Below are 17,794 nucleotides of genomic sequence, written 5' to 3' on the forward strand. Positions count from 1 at the left end.
GAAAATTTTTAAAGTATATATTTGTCTGTTACAAATGCATATTTTCCTGTCTTCCCTGAGTCCCTTCTAGTACCTTCCACCCAACTCCAACCATGCCATGTGGAAAAGTAAAATGCATGCAATAAAAAGTAGGTGGAGTATATTGCATATCTGTACAGCTTCTTCTGGTTTTTGTAGGGCACTTGTGACATAGACCATGCCTTGTTTTCATGGCTACCATCATTATGTGGATATTTATGAAACAATCTTTAATAGGACTTTGTCATTGGAAAGATTCCTTTCCATAGCAGGGGTTGAGAAAGGAAGGAAACACTACACCACACCGTCTCTCAGTAAGGGTGCAGGAGAGCAGTAGCAGCTGGCCTTTATTTGCAAGTAGGAGTCCATTTACGAGTCATTCCATCCCATCAGTTTGTCACCGTGTTGAGTAAATAGTGTAGTAGGAAGTGTGACTGTTTTTTATTATTTCTCCTGTTGTGTAGCTAACATCATAATATTTTTGTTTTCTGCAGGCATGAAACCAGATTTAAGCAACGAATGCTGGAACTGACAGACACGAACAACATTGCCTACTTATTTCTCTCAGCTGCCAACAGATGGCTAGAGGTCAGAACGGTACGTTCATTTCATGATTTTGAAATGGAAACCACACAGAAAAGAGGCCTGATGCAAAGAGGAAGACAGTTGTAAAAATTAGGCTTCCACTGAGATTCAGCACTCGCTTTGCATTTTCTGAACTTTAAAATAGCTCAGGTTTGTTTATGTTACGGATGAAATTTGTCATAATGTTTTTAGCTAATGGCAAGACAAACAGCCCCAAATGCAAAAATTCATTTTGTGTTCATTAGTCGCTAGATTATATAAGTTAATGGAATAGCAAATATTTGTATAACTTCAGTTTTTTTTTTTCAAAAGAGCACATTTGACAAGTGAACAGATGTACTCATTTACTCCACTGAGCTGGACCGACCTGGAAGAGATGGCGACTTTCTCTCTTTTAAGCCCGTGGAAGATCATGTTAGCCCAAAATGTAAAAAATTGCGATTAATCATCTGTTGCCTTCTTCTGCCCTATATAAAGTAGAAGAATGGGCACAAGCTTTGGCATCGTACAGACTTGGTCTAGCAAGTTAATGAATTTATCCAAGTCCCAGTTTGTCATTTGTAAAATAGGAGTAAGAATGTTACCTCATGGGAGTGTTAGGATTAAAAATAATAATATAAATCCCCTAGCTCACTGATTGGCAAGTGCACTCAACAAATGTCTTTTGAATGGGTGGATGGATGGATGAATAAATGAATTGAAACAGTACCTGCCCTGGTAAGTGGTTAATAAGCCAACAGTTGGGGTATGAATGAAGTAGGACACAGGTGAGACCCAAGTTCCAGAGGGAAGGGGATGTTGTTTGCAGACTGGTCTGCATAATCTGCAGTATGAATAGGACACTTCGGCAGTAATGATGAGTTGACCATCATCTTTTTTACAAAAATAATTATCCATCAGTTTGTGAAAAGGAAAAGGAGGTTTACCCATGCTGTTGTAACAACCTCACTTCCGCTGATTAATCACCCCTACCATATGCACGCTTTCTTTCAAAACTCAATGGACCAGAGAGGGCAGATGGTAATGGGAATTTGATAAAGTTGAAATGAAGGAGCCCATATTAAAATCTGAGTTGTTGACGGATGGATACAGATTGGTAGGGAATCTTGGATCCCCCTGTGAGCTGTAGTTGCCATGATTTCTCACTAGTTTACAGAGATTCTCTACCACTGTATTAGTTATTGTGTAAAAATTATCCAGCAACATAACACAATTATATTTCACAAATTTTAGGTAGGAAATTTCTTATGGGTTGCTGTGGGGATTGGGAGGGGGCAGGGCAGATTCTCCTGAATTATCTATAACTAGCATAAAGGCAGGTGAAGTGTTTAGGACTTAGACCCAAAATATTATTCCTAGATCTTACCCAGACCCTAATTCCTTGCTTTAAGCTTCTGTTTGTTTGTTTAAATCTGTTTTCTCCAAGGAAAAGAAATCATATCTGATAACAGAACTAATGATGAAATAGCTTCATCAAAGAATGTCCTAGAATCACAGGGAGAAAATATCAGTAGTTACCTTTGTATTTGATTTTCCTGAAGTTGAAGATCAAGTATGTCTTTTAGGGGCAAGTGTGTTTGCTTTGGACTTGAGGTGAGTGTCTGACCTGACTCCTGCTTCTACTCTTTAGCACTTCCTACTGTCAGGTTAATGGACAAATGTTTAACAAGAATCTTCAAGCAAACCATATGTTCTGCTCTCATAGCCAGAAGACAAGATATTAGAGCCTTCAGACTGCCAAGAAAGGGAAGGTCAGGAAAAATTCAGAGAGGAACAGCAGCCAGATTCAGAATGCGTTAGTTTAGCTTGACTCACACCCAGCTACTTAAACGTCCCCCCCCCATTAAAGGCAGCTGGACTTACTTGAATATAAAAGAATTCTAGTTTCACCTGCAGAAGTCTAAAAAAAATAGTGATATGTGAAAAAGGAAGGGTGGAATCTGCCATTCATTCTGTTACCTTATAACACATTTGTTTTTGTGTCTTTTCTTTGTTTTCTGTGTATTATACTCTTTCCACGATTTGCTATCTAGCCTTACCAGATCTCTCCCTTAAAAACCAACACAAAAAAATTAAAGAATCCTTTGCTTCTATTTCTGATTAGTAAATAAGAAATTTGGTAAGAAACTTGTTGATTTACTGCAACATTCCAGGCATATCTGCTGATAGAAGTCAAGGTCCAAAGTCCTTTGTGGATGATTTGTCTCTTTCATCTATTTTATTTATGTATCAGTAAGTTTATGTGGGTATACACACAACACACACACACACACACACACACACACACACACACATACACACATGCTTCTAGACAATCCCTGAGATCCAACTTAAAACCAGTCAGATTTATTCTCTTTCTGTTCTTTGGGTATACCTAAAGTTTTTATTAGAATCAGAATATTTAGAATATTAGAATATTTACTTGAATATAAATGCTATAATCCAAGAACATATTCCACAGTAGGGGTGTTGAATGAATAAAGTAAAATAAAATGAATAAAAATAATGAATAAAAAATTTTAAAAATGAGTAAACTCCAATAAGGAAATAACCTTTCTCCCAATCATATACATGTAAATGACCTCATTACTACTATGCTTCTGTGGATGTGTCTGCATCACTGGAGATAAAATTTCCATTTGAATGAAATGGATCTTGTGTCAAAAATATGAGACATATGAACATTGAGAAACAGGACCTTGGAGACTGGGGTGTGAAATGTTCTCCGAACCCCACAGCTGGACATACTCTGCCTTGTAAGTCATTTACAAAAAATAAGTAATGAAAACTTCTATTTGGCCCAGTGACTCTGTCTGCATGGACCTTATCTACAGTATCAACACAGCCCCCTCCATTCCCTATTCTCTGATATATTACTCAGCAAATTAACAAAAATATCTGCTGTAGCAAATATTCTTGGAGCTCCCATAGCAGAAGCACAGTTAAACCGTACCAGGAGGGGAGCAGCATTGGGCATAACTCAGAAGACGCCAGCAGATTTCCTGATGCAGATCTGGGGATTTCACCAACTCTAATTCATGGACTCATGACCCAAGTGGAGAGAAAGAGGAGAAAACTTATCATAGTTTTCTGTGGCTGTTTTTCTCTTCCCTTTCTCTTCATTCTCAATTTTAGCTTTCCGGAGCAATGTCACTGAATTCTGTGGACAATCTCCAGGAGAAGGAAGGGAAGCTAGAGTAAAAGCACCTTTTTTAAATTCAGGAAAATCCCTGAGCCCCATCCAATTTTTTTTATTACCTATTAAAAAAAAAAAAAAAATATATATATATATATATATATATATGTATATATATATTTACATATGGCTCTTGTTTCTTTTCCTGGTCATGTTAGGTAAGTGTTAAGACAATTACAAGTTATTCCCTTTCTCTGGCTGAACAGTGTTCCCTATGGAAGATGTAGCCCTGCCCACCATGTTCATTTCATACTTATTCTGAATTGGGAAAAAAATAAAGTTCACAACGCACTCCAACTAAAAAGGACAAGAATCTAAAAGAATAAAATAGTTTGGCTGGTAGAAAGTAGCCAGACTGTGACCACCCAGGTTACTTTGGCAGCGCAGGGCAGTGTTTCTCCTCTGGGTGCCAAGTGAAGTGGGCCACAGTCACGTGCAGTGTGGCACGACAGCCTAACCTTTGAATGCTGCTTATGTTCTTTTGTTCAGCACAGCGTTTTCTCTTCATCCCTCTGAACTAAACAATTCCAGTTCTTTGGCATCGGTGTTTCCATTTGCGAAAATTGTGTAACTCTATCTAAAGGGTGTCTTTCCAAGGCTTTGTCTTGCTGTGTATGGTGAAAGGATAAAAGAAAACTCACATCAAGAAGCCAAAAAAAAGTCTTTAGAATCAACAGGCTAAAGTGAAAGTAGTCTTCAGGGTGAGCTTGCATGAGAGTCTATTTTGTGAAACAGCACAGAGCTTTTTTGTATGTTCATAACTCCATTATAGACAGGTGTGCGTTGATCTTGTTATGTGAAGACCCAGACACTCAGTGGAACCATAGACGTGGCCTTCTGAGGGCTATGTGAAGGAGAAAGATAGTGTTGCTGATAACTATTTACAAGGGTGTCGTATGGAAAATTAACAGTTTTTACTATAATCCCACATATAGACAGAGAAATTATTGAATCACTAGAAATCTGACAAGAGGCTTCTCTTTTGACATAGGAATCAAAGGCTTCCCTTCTGGAGGGGAGTGTTGAACTCACAAACTCAATGGAAATTATAACTTATCACTATACTTATAAAAATATCCTGCTGTTGGGCCCTCTCTGAGAATGGTCATTCACATATGTAGTAGCTTCTATTTCCTAAGTAGAATCTCTCATTCCATTGTAGCATTTTGACTGAAGGTATTTTTCATTGACTTGATTGGGTAGGATGTAGAAGGCCTTAGCAGAAGAATTTGTGCTTCTAGTGATCCCTAAGTGTTTACTCTCCTGTGTGTGAGTTATTCAGACCATCTGCTTCTCCTTTCTTAACTTATTGCCTTTAAGCCATTTTGTTGTTCACATATTTGCAATGGAAAGGAAAGAAGGTGTGGAAAGGTAGAGTCACTTTATAATTCATTAAACTTGTTGTTTAATGGTAAAGGAAGTGGAAAACTGGGAGCTAACATAAGCTCTATCAATTTCACACATCTATTACTCTTGTTGTATTTGAAAGGAAGTGATTGGAATTTAGTGGTTTTGCTATGAGATTTCTTGATAAACGTTATGCGCAAAGGAGCTTCCTCTCTTATGCAGATTGAGGTAAAATTCTGATGGGCTAAAGAGTAAATGCGCTATGAACATGAGAACAAATAAGCAAATAAGATCATTTCAGATAGCTGGAAGTGTGAGGAGGAAAACAAAGCAGGACAATGGGATAGAGAACACTCCAGGGCTGGGGGTGGGATCAGGAAGGGAAGGTCTCTCCAAAGAGGTGTATTTAAGAATTGACTCCTAAATGATGAGCAGTAGCCTGGTGTCTGGGACCTCTGGGAAGCATTTCAGGCAGAGTCAGTGGCAGAAACAAAGTTGGTATGTTCCCAATGTTACTGACCCAGGTCCTTGGAATCTTTAATTAATAGAAATTGATAAGAAGCCAGAGGAGAAATTTAGTCAAGGTTTTACTGGGACTCGTCCTACAGCACAAGGGAGTGAAAATAAGTAACAGCTGTGCTTGCTCACTTCCCGAGGAAGTGTCAAGCTGATTCCTTAAATGGGATGAGGGTGAGGGAGGATCGGTGGGCTGGGGAGGAGGTGTGGCTTATGTGGTCTGCCCACCCCTTTGGGGGATTCATTTGTTCAGGTGCAAGCACTGCAGTAAAGGATCCTAGGTCCCAGGTCCCAGCTTATCTCACCAAGGACAGGAAGACCAACATAGTTGGAGCAGGGTGAAGGAGCAGGAAAGGAATCTCAAATAAGGTCAGAGGAGGCAGGGTCTAGAATCCAGACTTAACATCATATAAGGCTTTGTAATTCATCAGAGTCTGAATTTATTATAAGTGCGATAGGAAGGCATTGATAATTCTAAACAGGGAAGTTATATATACTTTTAAAAGAATATATGAATGAATGGATAGATGGATGAATGAATGAGGCTCTTCTTTCCAATGAGGTCAGCTGAGAGGAAGTGGAGAACAGAAATTAGTAAAAACATACCCTGCTTCAAACCCTTAAAGTGTATGTTGCCTACAGAAATTTCTCAGACGCCGACTGGCATATTTCTTTATATCAAGCTGGGAGCATCTTGCTGGAAATATCTCCTGGTGCTAACTTACTTTCTGAAACTTGTCACACAAACGCTTTATGAGTCTTTTTAGAAAAGATAATATGGAAATAACAAATTTATAACATAACATTAAAAGTATTACCTTTCACAAGAGAGTGGGAAGGAAAAATTCATATTGCTGTAAATATTTTGGAAGTATTTTGGGAACACGTTGGCATTTATGAAATATAAAAGGGCAGCCCAGGCTGGTTAGATTCTGCATTCATGTAGTTGTTGCTTCAAATAAAGGGGGAAAAGGAAGAACTGTCTGATTGGGATGTGACAAGTTGTTAACAAATGGATACATCGGAAGAAGCAATCAAAGGAGTATTTACTACCTCTATGGAATTTACTCCCTCAAGGGATTAACTCTCATGATTTCTTTCTTTATTTTTTGTAAAGATAATGGGAGTCATTACAGAATTAAATTTTAGTGCCTGTTTTAACCTTTGATGTTTTATGATGCACACAAACTTTTAAGCTTGCTTCAAACCTTTGAAAATCATCCAGGGGGAGAAAAAGACATCCTGTTACATGGAGGAGGGTAAATCTAACTGATATTTAATCTTTTTTATTCCTTTCAAAATCCCTGTAAATTAAGTATAATTTCTATTTTCCGAAGGAGAAACTGAGTCTCAAAGGGGTTTAAATGACTCATCTAAGCTTACTAGCTGGTAATTGACAAAGGCATCATTTGAACCCAGATCTCTGATTCCAAGGCTGGGGTCATTGATTGCTCCCCAACAGTTTGATCTTTGGTGCTATTTAAAAAGAGGCAGGGATGCGCACATGCGAGCTGATTTGAGAAACTGCATTCTTTATATATATATATATATATATATATATATATATATATATATATATATATATATATATATATTAGAAGTTTTATAGTTTTATTTTGTTTTATTTATTTATTTTTGGCTGCGTTGGGTCTTAGTTGCTGCGCGCTGGCTCTCTTGCGTCGAGCGGGGCTACTCTTCGTTGCCATGCGCGGGCTTCTCATTGCGGTGGCTTCTCCCGTTGCAGAGCACGGGCTCTAGGCACGCAGACTTCAGTAGCTGTGGCACGCGGGCTCAGTAGTTGTGGCTCATGGGCTCTAGGGCGCAGGCGCAGCAGCTGTGGTGCATGGGCTTAGTTGCTCAGCAGCATGTGAGATCTTCCTGGACCAGGGCTCAAACCCATGTCTCCTGCCTTGGCAGGTGGATTCTCAACCACTGCGCCACCAGAGAAGCCCCGAGAAACCGCATTCTTGACTTCAGCATGTTAAACACTCTATTACTGTCATTAAGGTCTTATCACCTAGTTACTAGTTATTTTTTTGACGTAGCAGAGGTTATCTTTCTAGAGAAGGTCATCACCAGTGAGATGAGACTTGAGATAATTCTAGAAAGTGTTCATGCCTGAACTTCTCTCTGCTTCTGGCATGTGTGACACATCAGCATGACAAGTTTTAAAGATTTCTTTTTCAAAAGATAAGACATAACAGTGCCTAAGAATGCTGGGAATTGGGGAAGAAAGAGTGTGTTAGAAAATGGACAGATGTCCCTTATCTCTCCTTTGAGTTTAAGGCTGGCCTTAATGAGATTTTTAAATTTCTCAGAAGAGTTTATCATTGAGTCATAGACAATTCAGATACTCTAAGACATGCCCATATTTCTAATTTAGGAAGAAAAATTACACTTATTCCTATTTCCATGAAATCTGTAGATTTAATATCCCAGACTCTGAGACCAGATAGTCGACAATAGTTCAGATACAAATCCCAATAAGCTAACTAGAGGCAAACTTCTGCAAAGGCCTTGACTTAGCATACAAGAGAGCTAATCCCAACCCTGGTATAAGCACACATAAATTTAAGGTAGAAAGTTAAGTTCAAAAATAATTGCTTGTCTGGCAACACAATACAGTAGATAAGAAAAAGAAAGAAAGAAAGAAAGAAAACCCTGTGTCTGATCCTGGTCGTGCCAAAAATCGCAGCTTAATTTCTGACCAGGTGTTTAACGTCTCTGAAAGCATATCTGCATGAATATAATCAGAGCCTTGCATCATTTCCCTTCCAGTCCTAATAATGTGAGTTGTTATTCTTCCCTACCTTCTGTAACATTCTTCTGAATCTTAACAGGATACACAAGGAGTAGCGTTTATTCTCTTAGTGATCACCTGGGTTGACTGAGATCTTTGGTTTAAGAACTTGGGGAAAATCTTTTAATATTTTTTTCTCACTCCTTTTTAGGATTATCTGGGAGCTTGCATTGTTCTCACTGCATCAATTGCATCCATTAGTGGGTCTTCCAATTCTGGATTGGTGGGCTTAGGTCTTCTGTATGCACTTACGGTACGTATGGATGAAAATCTCTCTCTTTTTGCGCAGTGCTGGAGGTACTTTCTGTATGTGGTTATTATCAACTCTTATTCGTGGATGTTAGAGAGGAGTTAGAAGTTCATAACAAGATGACAGCCTGCAAAGAGTAGTAGATTTGGGCCCAAACCCAGCATTTTAGGATGGCATGGATTCACTTCTGATATTGCGAACCAATGTTTAGAAAGTCCTCAAACGCTATGGTCAGAGTTCTCCCAAGGCTGTTTGGAATTCTTATCCTGAGTTGCTCACCACACATTTAGGGACACTAACTTGAATATGACTATAAATGAGGTAAATGGAAACAGAGGTCCATACAACTATTCACTGTGCAGGGAAGTCAGGACAGTTCACAGAACAGTGACATTTGAGGACCCTTGAAGAAGAGCAGACACTTTCTTTGCCAACTTTATCCCATGACATCCTCTCTGGTCTCTGATATCCTGCAGCATTTATGGATTGTACCTATATGAACTGTCCAAGTCATCCTATCCCCTAATATCCAGTGCTTACAAAAATCGTGACTTCATTTTATATGTGTTCGTTGTTTTTGTCGCCTGACACAGATAACCAATTATTTGAATTGGGTTGTGAGGAACTTGGCCGATGTGGAGGTCCAGATGGGGGCAGTGAAGAAAGTGAACAGTTTCTTGACTATGGAGTCTGAGAACTATGAAGGCACCATGGGTATTGTGCTGAATATCATTTTGTTTCACTTAAATAGTTATTTAAAAAAAAAAGATTCGTGTGTGTCAGGCCCACTGTCATTTTTGCTTTTGTTTTCCACTTCAATAGCCAGAGAATCCCCTCTCATCTTGACTTTGCTTGATAAGGTACACCTGAACCTGAAAAAGATGTGATTATTTAGGCCTGAAAAGTCTTGGATACAACCAGAGTCCAAATTGATATTATTTAGTAATAGTTAAAGAGAATGATATATTTGGACTTTATTATATTAATTACCAACCTAAATTATGAACTATTCTATTCTCTTTCTCCAGACCATATTAACTTAGATGGCAAGAAACTTGGATCTTAAAATACTAACTGAGATTCTTAGCCTTGCTAGAATAAAACCGGCAGAAAATTCAATACTGAGGACAGACTAATCTTCCTTAAATGTAAATCTCATGCTTCAAATGCACTCTTTTGCCTAAATCCTTCAATAGCTCTCCAGGTCTTCAAGGACAAAATCCAGCTAACTTAGCTCAGTCTGCTAGACCCTTTGTTAGTCAACCCTTACCCACCTATCTACTCTCATTTCTCATCATCCACCTATACACCTTTTACTCGGGCCATACCAACATGCTATGCTTTCTTTATATCTTTGTTCTTCTCCCTCTATATATTTGAAACAAACTTCCCTACCTCTTATCCTTTAAGATTCATCTCAGGCACCGCCTCCACTTGAAACCCTCCTGGAACTCTTGGGTTACCACCATCTCTGCTCTCAGAACACCTCGGATTGGCCTCCATCACGTGACTCTCCATGCAGTCCTGTAGGGGCTAACTCACTTGCATGCGTCCCCCGGGCACAATGAGCACCTTGAGGCATGTCTTCCATCTCCATATTCCCAGCATCCTACACAACACCTTTCACATTTGAAGCACTCACATATTTGATGACCAACTGAGTGAACAAATGAATCCATTCACAGATGAACCACCAAGAATAGAATTGAGTGATGGAATGCTGGGAGACATGATGCCCATTAATGCTCCAAAACAGACACACAAAAGCTATTCTTGAAGTTCTTAATCAAGAGGCTTTTACTCTAAATGAAATTTTAATTAAAAAAACTCAGAACTTGGTTCAGTACTACTTTCAGTTTAGAAAAAAATTATGTGTGTATGTATAAATGTATATAAGTATGTGTGTGTTTCTTTCTACCTCTCTCTCTCTGTCTCTGTCTCTGTCTCTCTCTCTCTTCCCTTACCCCATCTCCACCCCCCAGATCCTTCTCAAGTTCCAGAACACTGGCCTCAGGAAGGGGAGATCAAGATTCATGATCTGTGTGTCAGATATGAAAATAATCTGAAGCCTGTTCTTAAACACGTCAAGGCTTACATCAAACCTGGGCAAAAGGTATGGAATTCACTGCCATTTGATTTATTTCATACAAACCCTCAGATGGAACCACTCCATTACCACCTGAGCTCTTTCGACATCCCAGCCAACCACAGCCTCACTGGGCTCCCATTATATTCCCTACACTTTATAGGTCAGGTCATTTGCACAAAAGAGAAAAGGGAGAGAGTGGATCCAGATAAAATACACATTCTCTAAGTTGTATTGCCATTCATTCATCTCCCATGAAGATCAAGAAAGTGAACAGTAGGCATGTTTTTCAAAATTTCTAGCTTTTGGCTCATGACCATTCCAGATATCCCCTTGAGAACCTTTGTGTTTATACTAGCTCTAGTCCCACAATGATTTATTTTAGTTATTGTAAAAAGAGCAAGTGTGCAGAAAAATGGACTCATTTTACATTTTGTTATAAAATCATCACTTCTAAGATAAAGTGGAACACTTGTTTGCTAGGTCAACAATATACTAAATGCAAAAATGAAGCCACAAAGGTAAAACAACACACCCACATAGAAATCAAAAGAGTTAGAGTGGAATCATTGAAGATTTGTTGAAGACCCCATGTTTTTAGCTTAATAATGATAATTCCTAAGGGAGATCTGAGAAGAAAATGATTATTTTAATGTAACTGTTTACATAGAGTTGCAGTTTCATCATGGTGTCTTACCTAAGGCAAAAATACTTCTGCCTATTTTCTATCTTTTGTCTGAGTCCTCTTCTCTCTGAGTGACAGTTGATTTCTTAGGTGGGCATATGTGGTCGCACTGGCAGTGGAAAGTCATCGTTATCTCTGGCTTTCTTCAGAATGGTTGATATATTTGATGGTGAGTTACTAACTAAACTTTTTCATTAGCTGTGTGATGCTCTTCCTTAAAAAAAAAAAAATGCAACATCGACTTACCTAATCCTGCAGAAATAAAAAGTAAATATTTATAAGTACTCTGTGTCCTGAAACCCATGATTTGAGACAGGTATCCCAGATAAACAGTTTAGGAGTAAAGAAAAAACATAGAATTGAGGAAATAAAATTATTAGCCCTAAACTCAGCTCTAGATATTATTATTAGACCATTCTATTAAATTGGTAAAATGAAAACAAGGCCATCCATTTTGAATAGCAACAGATGGAGGTGGCATTTCAAGAGGAAGGAAGAGAGAAAAAGACTGTCTCGCTTCCTGCAAACTAAATATATATATATATATATATATATATATATATATATATATATATATATATATATCTTTCCATCAAAGGAATAAAAAGAAGATAAGTAATCTGCACTTTAATTTTGGTTCATGACTCTTGCCATCATCTTCTTAATAACATGGTTTAATGATGTTGAACATTTTGTTAGGAGGCAACCATTGCTGTAAAGTGCCAAGCACATGTTAACAATATACGAAAATATTTATTCATCCACAAAATTATTAATAATATTGAACATGGAAATAATCTAATCTTTGCTTTAGAAAAAATATGTCATTATTTAGTCTATCAAGTGGCCTATAAATAGGCCAACACATACGCCATCTTGAATGAAAGGAGATCCATCAGCTCAAGAAGTACTTAACTATTATTATCTGTAATGATTGTGATAATGGTGATAGTACTTCACATTTTTATCGTCTTTGACAGTTTATATTATTTAATTTAATCTACACAACAGCTCTGTGAGATAAAAGAGGTCAGTTTATGAACAACAAAGTTGAACTGTGGTCATTGCAGGTTCTTTGGGGTTTAGATTCAGTGACAGGGTAAGTATCTGCCTCTAGGTGAGCAGCTTGCTCTTTCCATGGCTGGTAATAAGACATAGATACTTTAAGGATTTTCTGTGGGATTTGCATTATAAGCCAATTACATGATCCAAAGACAATTGATTGAAACTTTTCATTAAAAAACTGTGGTTATGATGAAACATATTAGATTAGCCATATTCTCATGAGCCCAGAAACATCATTTAGGCCCCATGAGGACTATGATGACTGTCTTTTTAATACTGTTAGGCGACTGAGATTTTAATAGATAATATATTATTCTTGAAAGAAAGTTTAAGCTAACATCTTGCCTGCTTTTGGGTCTAAATCCAGCTGCAAAAGGGACTCCAGTTGCCATTCTTCTCTGGGCACTCTCATCTCATGGAGCAATATTGTCTTTGCACAAAGCGATATGATAAAATAAATCTATCAGGGAAAGGCAAGGACATCAAGATTGTGCAAGTCTATGTACAGTGTGGAAAAATTCACTAAAATGTGATACCTATGTCATAGAATTTACTTTCTTACTTGTAATGCACTGTACTGTTCAATCAATAAACGAGTGAATAAGACAGACAAAAATGCCCATCTTCAACGATCTTGTGTTCTAGTTGGGGGAGAGAGACAATAAAAAAGATCAGTAAATGTATATAGAATGTCCTATGAAGGAAAATAAAGCCAAGAACAGGATAAAGGAATATTGGAAGGAAGAGGAGCACTGAGGGAAAAAAGTACTTTTGGTTTGTATGAACCACATAAACTGCATAAAAAGTGGAAATCCCTTTAGGAGAAAATACATAAGAGCAAGTATCACCGAAATGTATATTTTTCGTAGAGACATATCATGATGTTTTTAATACCTAAATGGAAAGCTTCCTCTTCTGAATTTCAGTTCTGAACTAGGAAAGTACTTCCCATTTGTAAACAAATATTACTTTTCTCGTGATTTCACTACATGCCACCATTTTTGTTTTTCTTTAACAGGAAAGATTGTCATTGATGGGATAGACATTTCAAAACTGCCGCTGCACACACTACGTTCTAGACTTTCAATCATTCTGCAGGATCCAATACTATTCAGCGGTTCTATTCGGTAGGTGACGTATTCAGCAGAAACTCATGTGCCTCAGGACTTACCCTTTGGCTCATAGGAGGGTTTTACTCAGAATTGCTTTTCAGGTAGGTGTGAAGGTTTGTCACCAAGATGATGAGGTCAAATGTTCTGTCCCACAGTTTGGACTGGGGCACCTACAGTGGCTAAATTAACCTATAGAAGCCCATCCTTTGTGCCTCCAGCAGTTCATCTCTTCTATCCGACCCTACAAACATCACTTTTTCCTCTGTACTTGGGGACAGTGATTCTTGGCAGACATTTCTGAGGTGTCCACCCTACAGGCACCCTGCCTATCTCTTGTGTGTCTGGTCTGGCCTCAGCAGATATTGAGTTTGGTTTATACCTTGATTCCCTCCCATCACCCACAACTTCTCCTTCTGCCGAAATTGCTCTGAAGAAGCTGCTACAGCCTTCTCCATGCCTGGTTTGTGGTTTCTCATGAAAAAAAAAAAAAAAAGAATGGAGGTATCTACTCTTTGCTAGGTCCTTTAAATATTGATATATCATCTCATCAAATCCTCAGGGCACTGCTCTAGTGTTCATATTATTGTCCCCATTTTACAGATGAGGATTTTGAACCTCAGAGAAGCTGTAGCTTGGCCAAGTTCATATACTTAGTAAGTGGTAACACTGCCGTTCCAAATAAAGTTTGTCCAATGCCAAAGTCCACTGTGTCATCGTCCACCAGATCATGGCTCTTATTCCATCCACCCTCTGTTCTCTCTTGTGCCCCTCCTCTATCTACTTAACTGCAAAGTATTTGCCACCTTTTACTAAATATTCCTTGTCTTGAAGAGAAAATGTATGTAAGATTGCTCCATATTCAATTGTAAAATTACTTTAATTAAAAGTTCTGGGCGTATCAGATTATTTAGCAATATCATAGTAAATCTATATCTCTGAATATATTTATTATGAATATTGTTATTGTGGTTGGTGCAGCATAGCTCATCTGAAATAGCATTGCATGTTCCCATATAGATTTCTGTATTTAATGTCAGTTCTGTAGGAATAATTTGCTAGACACTATTCAAGTTATATTAAACATAATATGAAAGTAGATGTATCCAATTTAATGAATTTTATCAAATCTTATCATGCATTTAAACTTACTAATTATATCATCGAAAACCATTGTCCATAGCATTCAGGTCATTCATTCACCCATCAAGCATGAATTGAATGCCTGTTCTATCCTAAGCACTGTTGTAGATCCTGGGCATACAGCAGTAACCAAAACAAATAGGATTTACATTTTAAGGAAAGAACAGCAGTAAGCAAACGTACATTAAAAATCATTTTTTAAATTTATTCACTAATTAACTGATTTTTTTCCTGCAGATTTAATTTAGATCCAGAGTGCAAATGCACGGATGACAGACTTTGGGAAGCTCTAGAAATTGCTCAATTGAAGAATATGGTCAAATCCCTACCAGGAGGTCTAGGTATATTTTCTAAATGATACATTTATTTTTTTACATATGCAATGAATTCTACATATCTACATTTTTTGCTGGAATCACATAATTCTAGTGTTACATCTCCTTATATTTAAAATAATCTCCTAAAGGTCATTAGGACACTTCAAAATCTAGTGTTTTTGCAGGGGGTGCAAGAGGATGGAACCTTATAACCTTCTATTCTATGCAAGCAGGCCAAAATATTCCAATTAATACAGTTACCTCTTTAGTCTTTCCACCATTGATGGATATAGATCACTTTAATTAGAATGTTTCCTTGTGGTCATTCTGCTCACATGGTTTACGTGATCGCTTAACCCTCAGTAGGTAGATAAGAGGACTGAAAAGGCTGTTAGGTCCAAAGAGTACTTGGTGCTATTTAGAAGCAGGTATTTTCTCCACAGTAGCAGCCATTTTCTTTGCTGCCAGGAGGGCATATTCCTTTTACTTACATAACATAATTTTTTGGAAGACATTATTTTCTATTACCTAGCTGCAGGATCAGTTTGGGTACTTGTGTAAGATACGAAACATGTACTCAAATGATCCCTGAGTTAAATTCAGTCCCAGATGTAGTATAATTTCTGGCAAATAACCGATGATAAAAACAAAAGAGCAATGTGAATAACGAAAGAATAACATGATTAATGAAACAAGAGAGAGTTCACGATATAGTCTTTATTCATAAAAGCGAACATCTGTAGTTTTGGACTTCTGTTTCCTTAAAACCTGAACACATTTAAGAAAGCATCGGAAAGATTAATAGTTGGTTGATATTCTAATTTTAATACATAATATGTAGTTGCCAAATTTATTGTGTTGTTTGACATCTAGTTTTTGTTTTTGTTTTTAATTAACCCACAAAATAAAATGATGTTTATTTGTTAGTTTATTTGGGAAAGGGGACTCAAAAACAATACCTTTTATGATTATAATTTAGTCCCGAGGAAAAGGCATCCCACAAACGAAATTGGGGCAGCGTGTCTTTAAGGATAGTTTTACTGACTTTGCCTGTGTCACTGTGGGAGTAATTGCAGAGGTCTGGGTGAAATTTCCCAAAATAATTTTTGATGTCTGCTCTGGAAAGCCCAGCTAATGTACTTGAAATTGAAAAGTCTACTTGCGATAATGCTTACAGACCTTTTTTCCTTGGTATTTAGAGACTCTGCCCTCCCCCCATTAATAACTGGAAAGGCAGACAATTACATCTTTATAGTTCTCTTCACTAACATGAGACCTGCATGTACCTGTTTTGAATCATGGGCATAGTGTTTGGGGGTTATGGTACAGTGTAAGCAACAGGGAATTGCATTTACACTATGTAATTGAATATTGTTTATGCTCATTGTCTTAATAAAGATTACATCAGTGGTTTGATAATGATCTGGTTCATGCCAACTCTAGTGAAGAACATTCATCATGCCCCGCTTCTTTTTTATTTATTATATACATTAAAATTTGGAGAATAGATGCATAGCCTCCAAGCATGAGAAATTATAAGAATTTGATGCAGTGAGGCAATAATCAATAGAAATTTCCTCTCAGAGCCCTACTAAAAAGTGTTTGAATCCTAATAATATAGATTATTTTGGAAATAGAACTTAAGCTAAACTCACAGTAGTACTTTATAAAATGTGGTTGAAACCAAAAAAAAAAAGAAAGAAACTATAATGAGGACATAACTCATTTATCCATGCAATAAAGTTTCATTCAGCTACCATGTCAGATGCCAAGTGGTAAGTACTGGGGATACATTGATAAACAAAAACAAACCCAGTCCTTACCCACTAGGAGCTTAAAGTCCAGGGGGATGATATAATGGAAGGAGAACAGGTACTGGAGTTGAGAATATTCTGTTTCTTATCAAGCTCTACTACCAGTTAACTAGGTGATCCTGGGCAAGCCACATCATCTCTCTGGGCCTTGGATAATTATATTAAATAATTAAATAATCTCCAAGGTCTTCCAGTCTTTAAAATGTTTAACAGTATTTTATATCCTACTATAAGGAGGGAATTTACCACCTGTTTTCAAACACAGGGTGACCCAGGATCATCTTCATTTTCCCCAATTAAAGTTCCTCTTTGCTTTTCCAATATGAAATCCTTGCACCAGTACAAAGTGATATGCAGCATGTTCTTGTAAGACATAATGTGTTTTCTACTACTTTGCCCAAGGAAAATGTTAGTATCATTTCTTTAATGAAGTCCTTGCTTCTTTTTTTCATTTAGATGCAGTTGTCACTGAAGGTGGGGAGAACTTTAGCGTTGGACAGAGACAGCTGTTCTGCCTTGCCAGGGCCTTTGTCCGCAAGAGCAGTATTCTCATCATGGACGAAGCGACAGCTTCCATCGACATGGCCACAGTGAGTGCATTATCTAAGCTTCTTTAAATTAATGAGTTGAAGAAATGCATGTGAAAATTACAATTTATTTTTCCTGATTGGATTCTGAATCCTCAGTACTATTGTTCTGAGTATCTTCTCAACCACCTCCTTGATCAACCAATGATACAGCACAATAGAATTTCAATAAAGGAGACTTGACTCTTCTTGTAAAGGACCTCCTATTGTCAATAAACATCATATAAATTTGTCATCACTTTTTTTTTCTAGTTTTATTTTATTTTACTTTATTTT

General features: G+C 37.5%; 1 protein-coding gene across 10 annotated transcripts in view; it reads left to right on the plus strand.

Moving 5' to 3' along the window:
• ABCC9 (ATP binding cassette subfamily C member 9) overlaps window positions 1-17,794 on the plus strand; it is a 142,435-nt gene that overhangs the window by 116,958 nt on the left and 7,683 nt on the right. For 8 of the 10 annotated variants that reach the window (XM_057556561.1, XM_057556563.1, XM_057556562.1 and 5 more), the window contains 8 exons: window positions 513-615; window positions 8,614-8,715; window positions 9,306-9,426; window positions 10,695-10,825; window positions 11,574-11,652; window positions 13,567-13,675; window positions 15,038-15,141; window positions 17,388-17,521. In XM_057556561.1, the coding sequence (XP_057412544.1) occupies window positions 513-615; window positions 8,614-8,715; window positions 9,306-9,426; window positions 10,695-10,825; window positions 11,574-11,652; window positions 13,567-13,675; window positions 15,038-15,141; window positions 17,388-17,521 (883 nt within the window). Of the gene's footprint in view, window positions 1-512; window positions 616-8,613; window positions 8,716-9,305; window positions 9,427-10,694; window positions 10,826-11,573; window positions 11,653-13,566; window positions 13,676-15,037; window positions 15,142-17,387; window positions 17,522-17,794 lie in introns of those variants that run through there. The other 2 variants (XR_009009709.1, XM_057556565.1) reach the window with 2 other exon arrangements.

The sequence above is a fragment of the Balaenoptera acutorostrata genome, chromosome 11 (assembly GCF_949987535.1).
Source record: "Balaenoptera acutorostrata chromosome 11, mBalAcu1.1, whole genome shotgun sequence".
NCBI lineage: Eukaryota > Metazoa > Chordata > Mammalia > Artiodactyla > Balaenopteridae > Balaenoptera > Balaenoptera acutorostrata.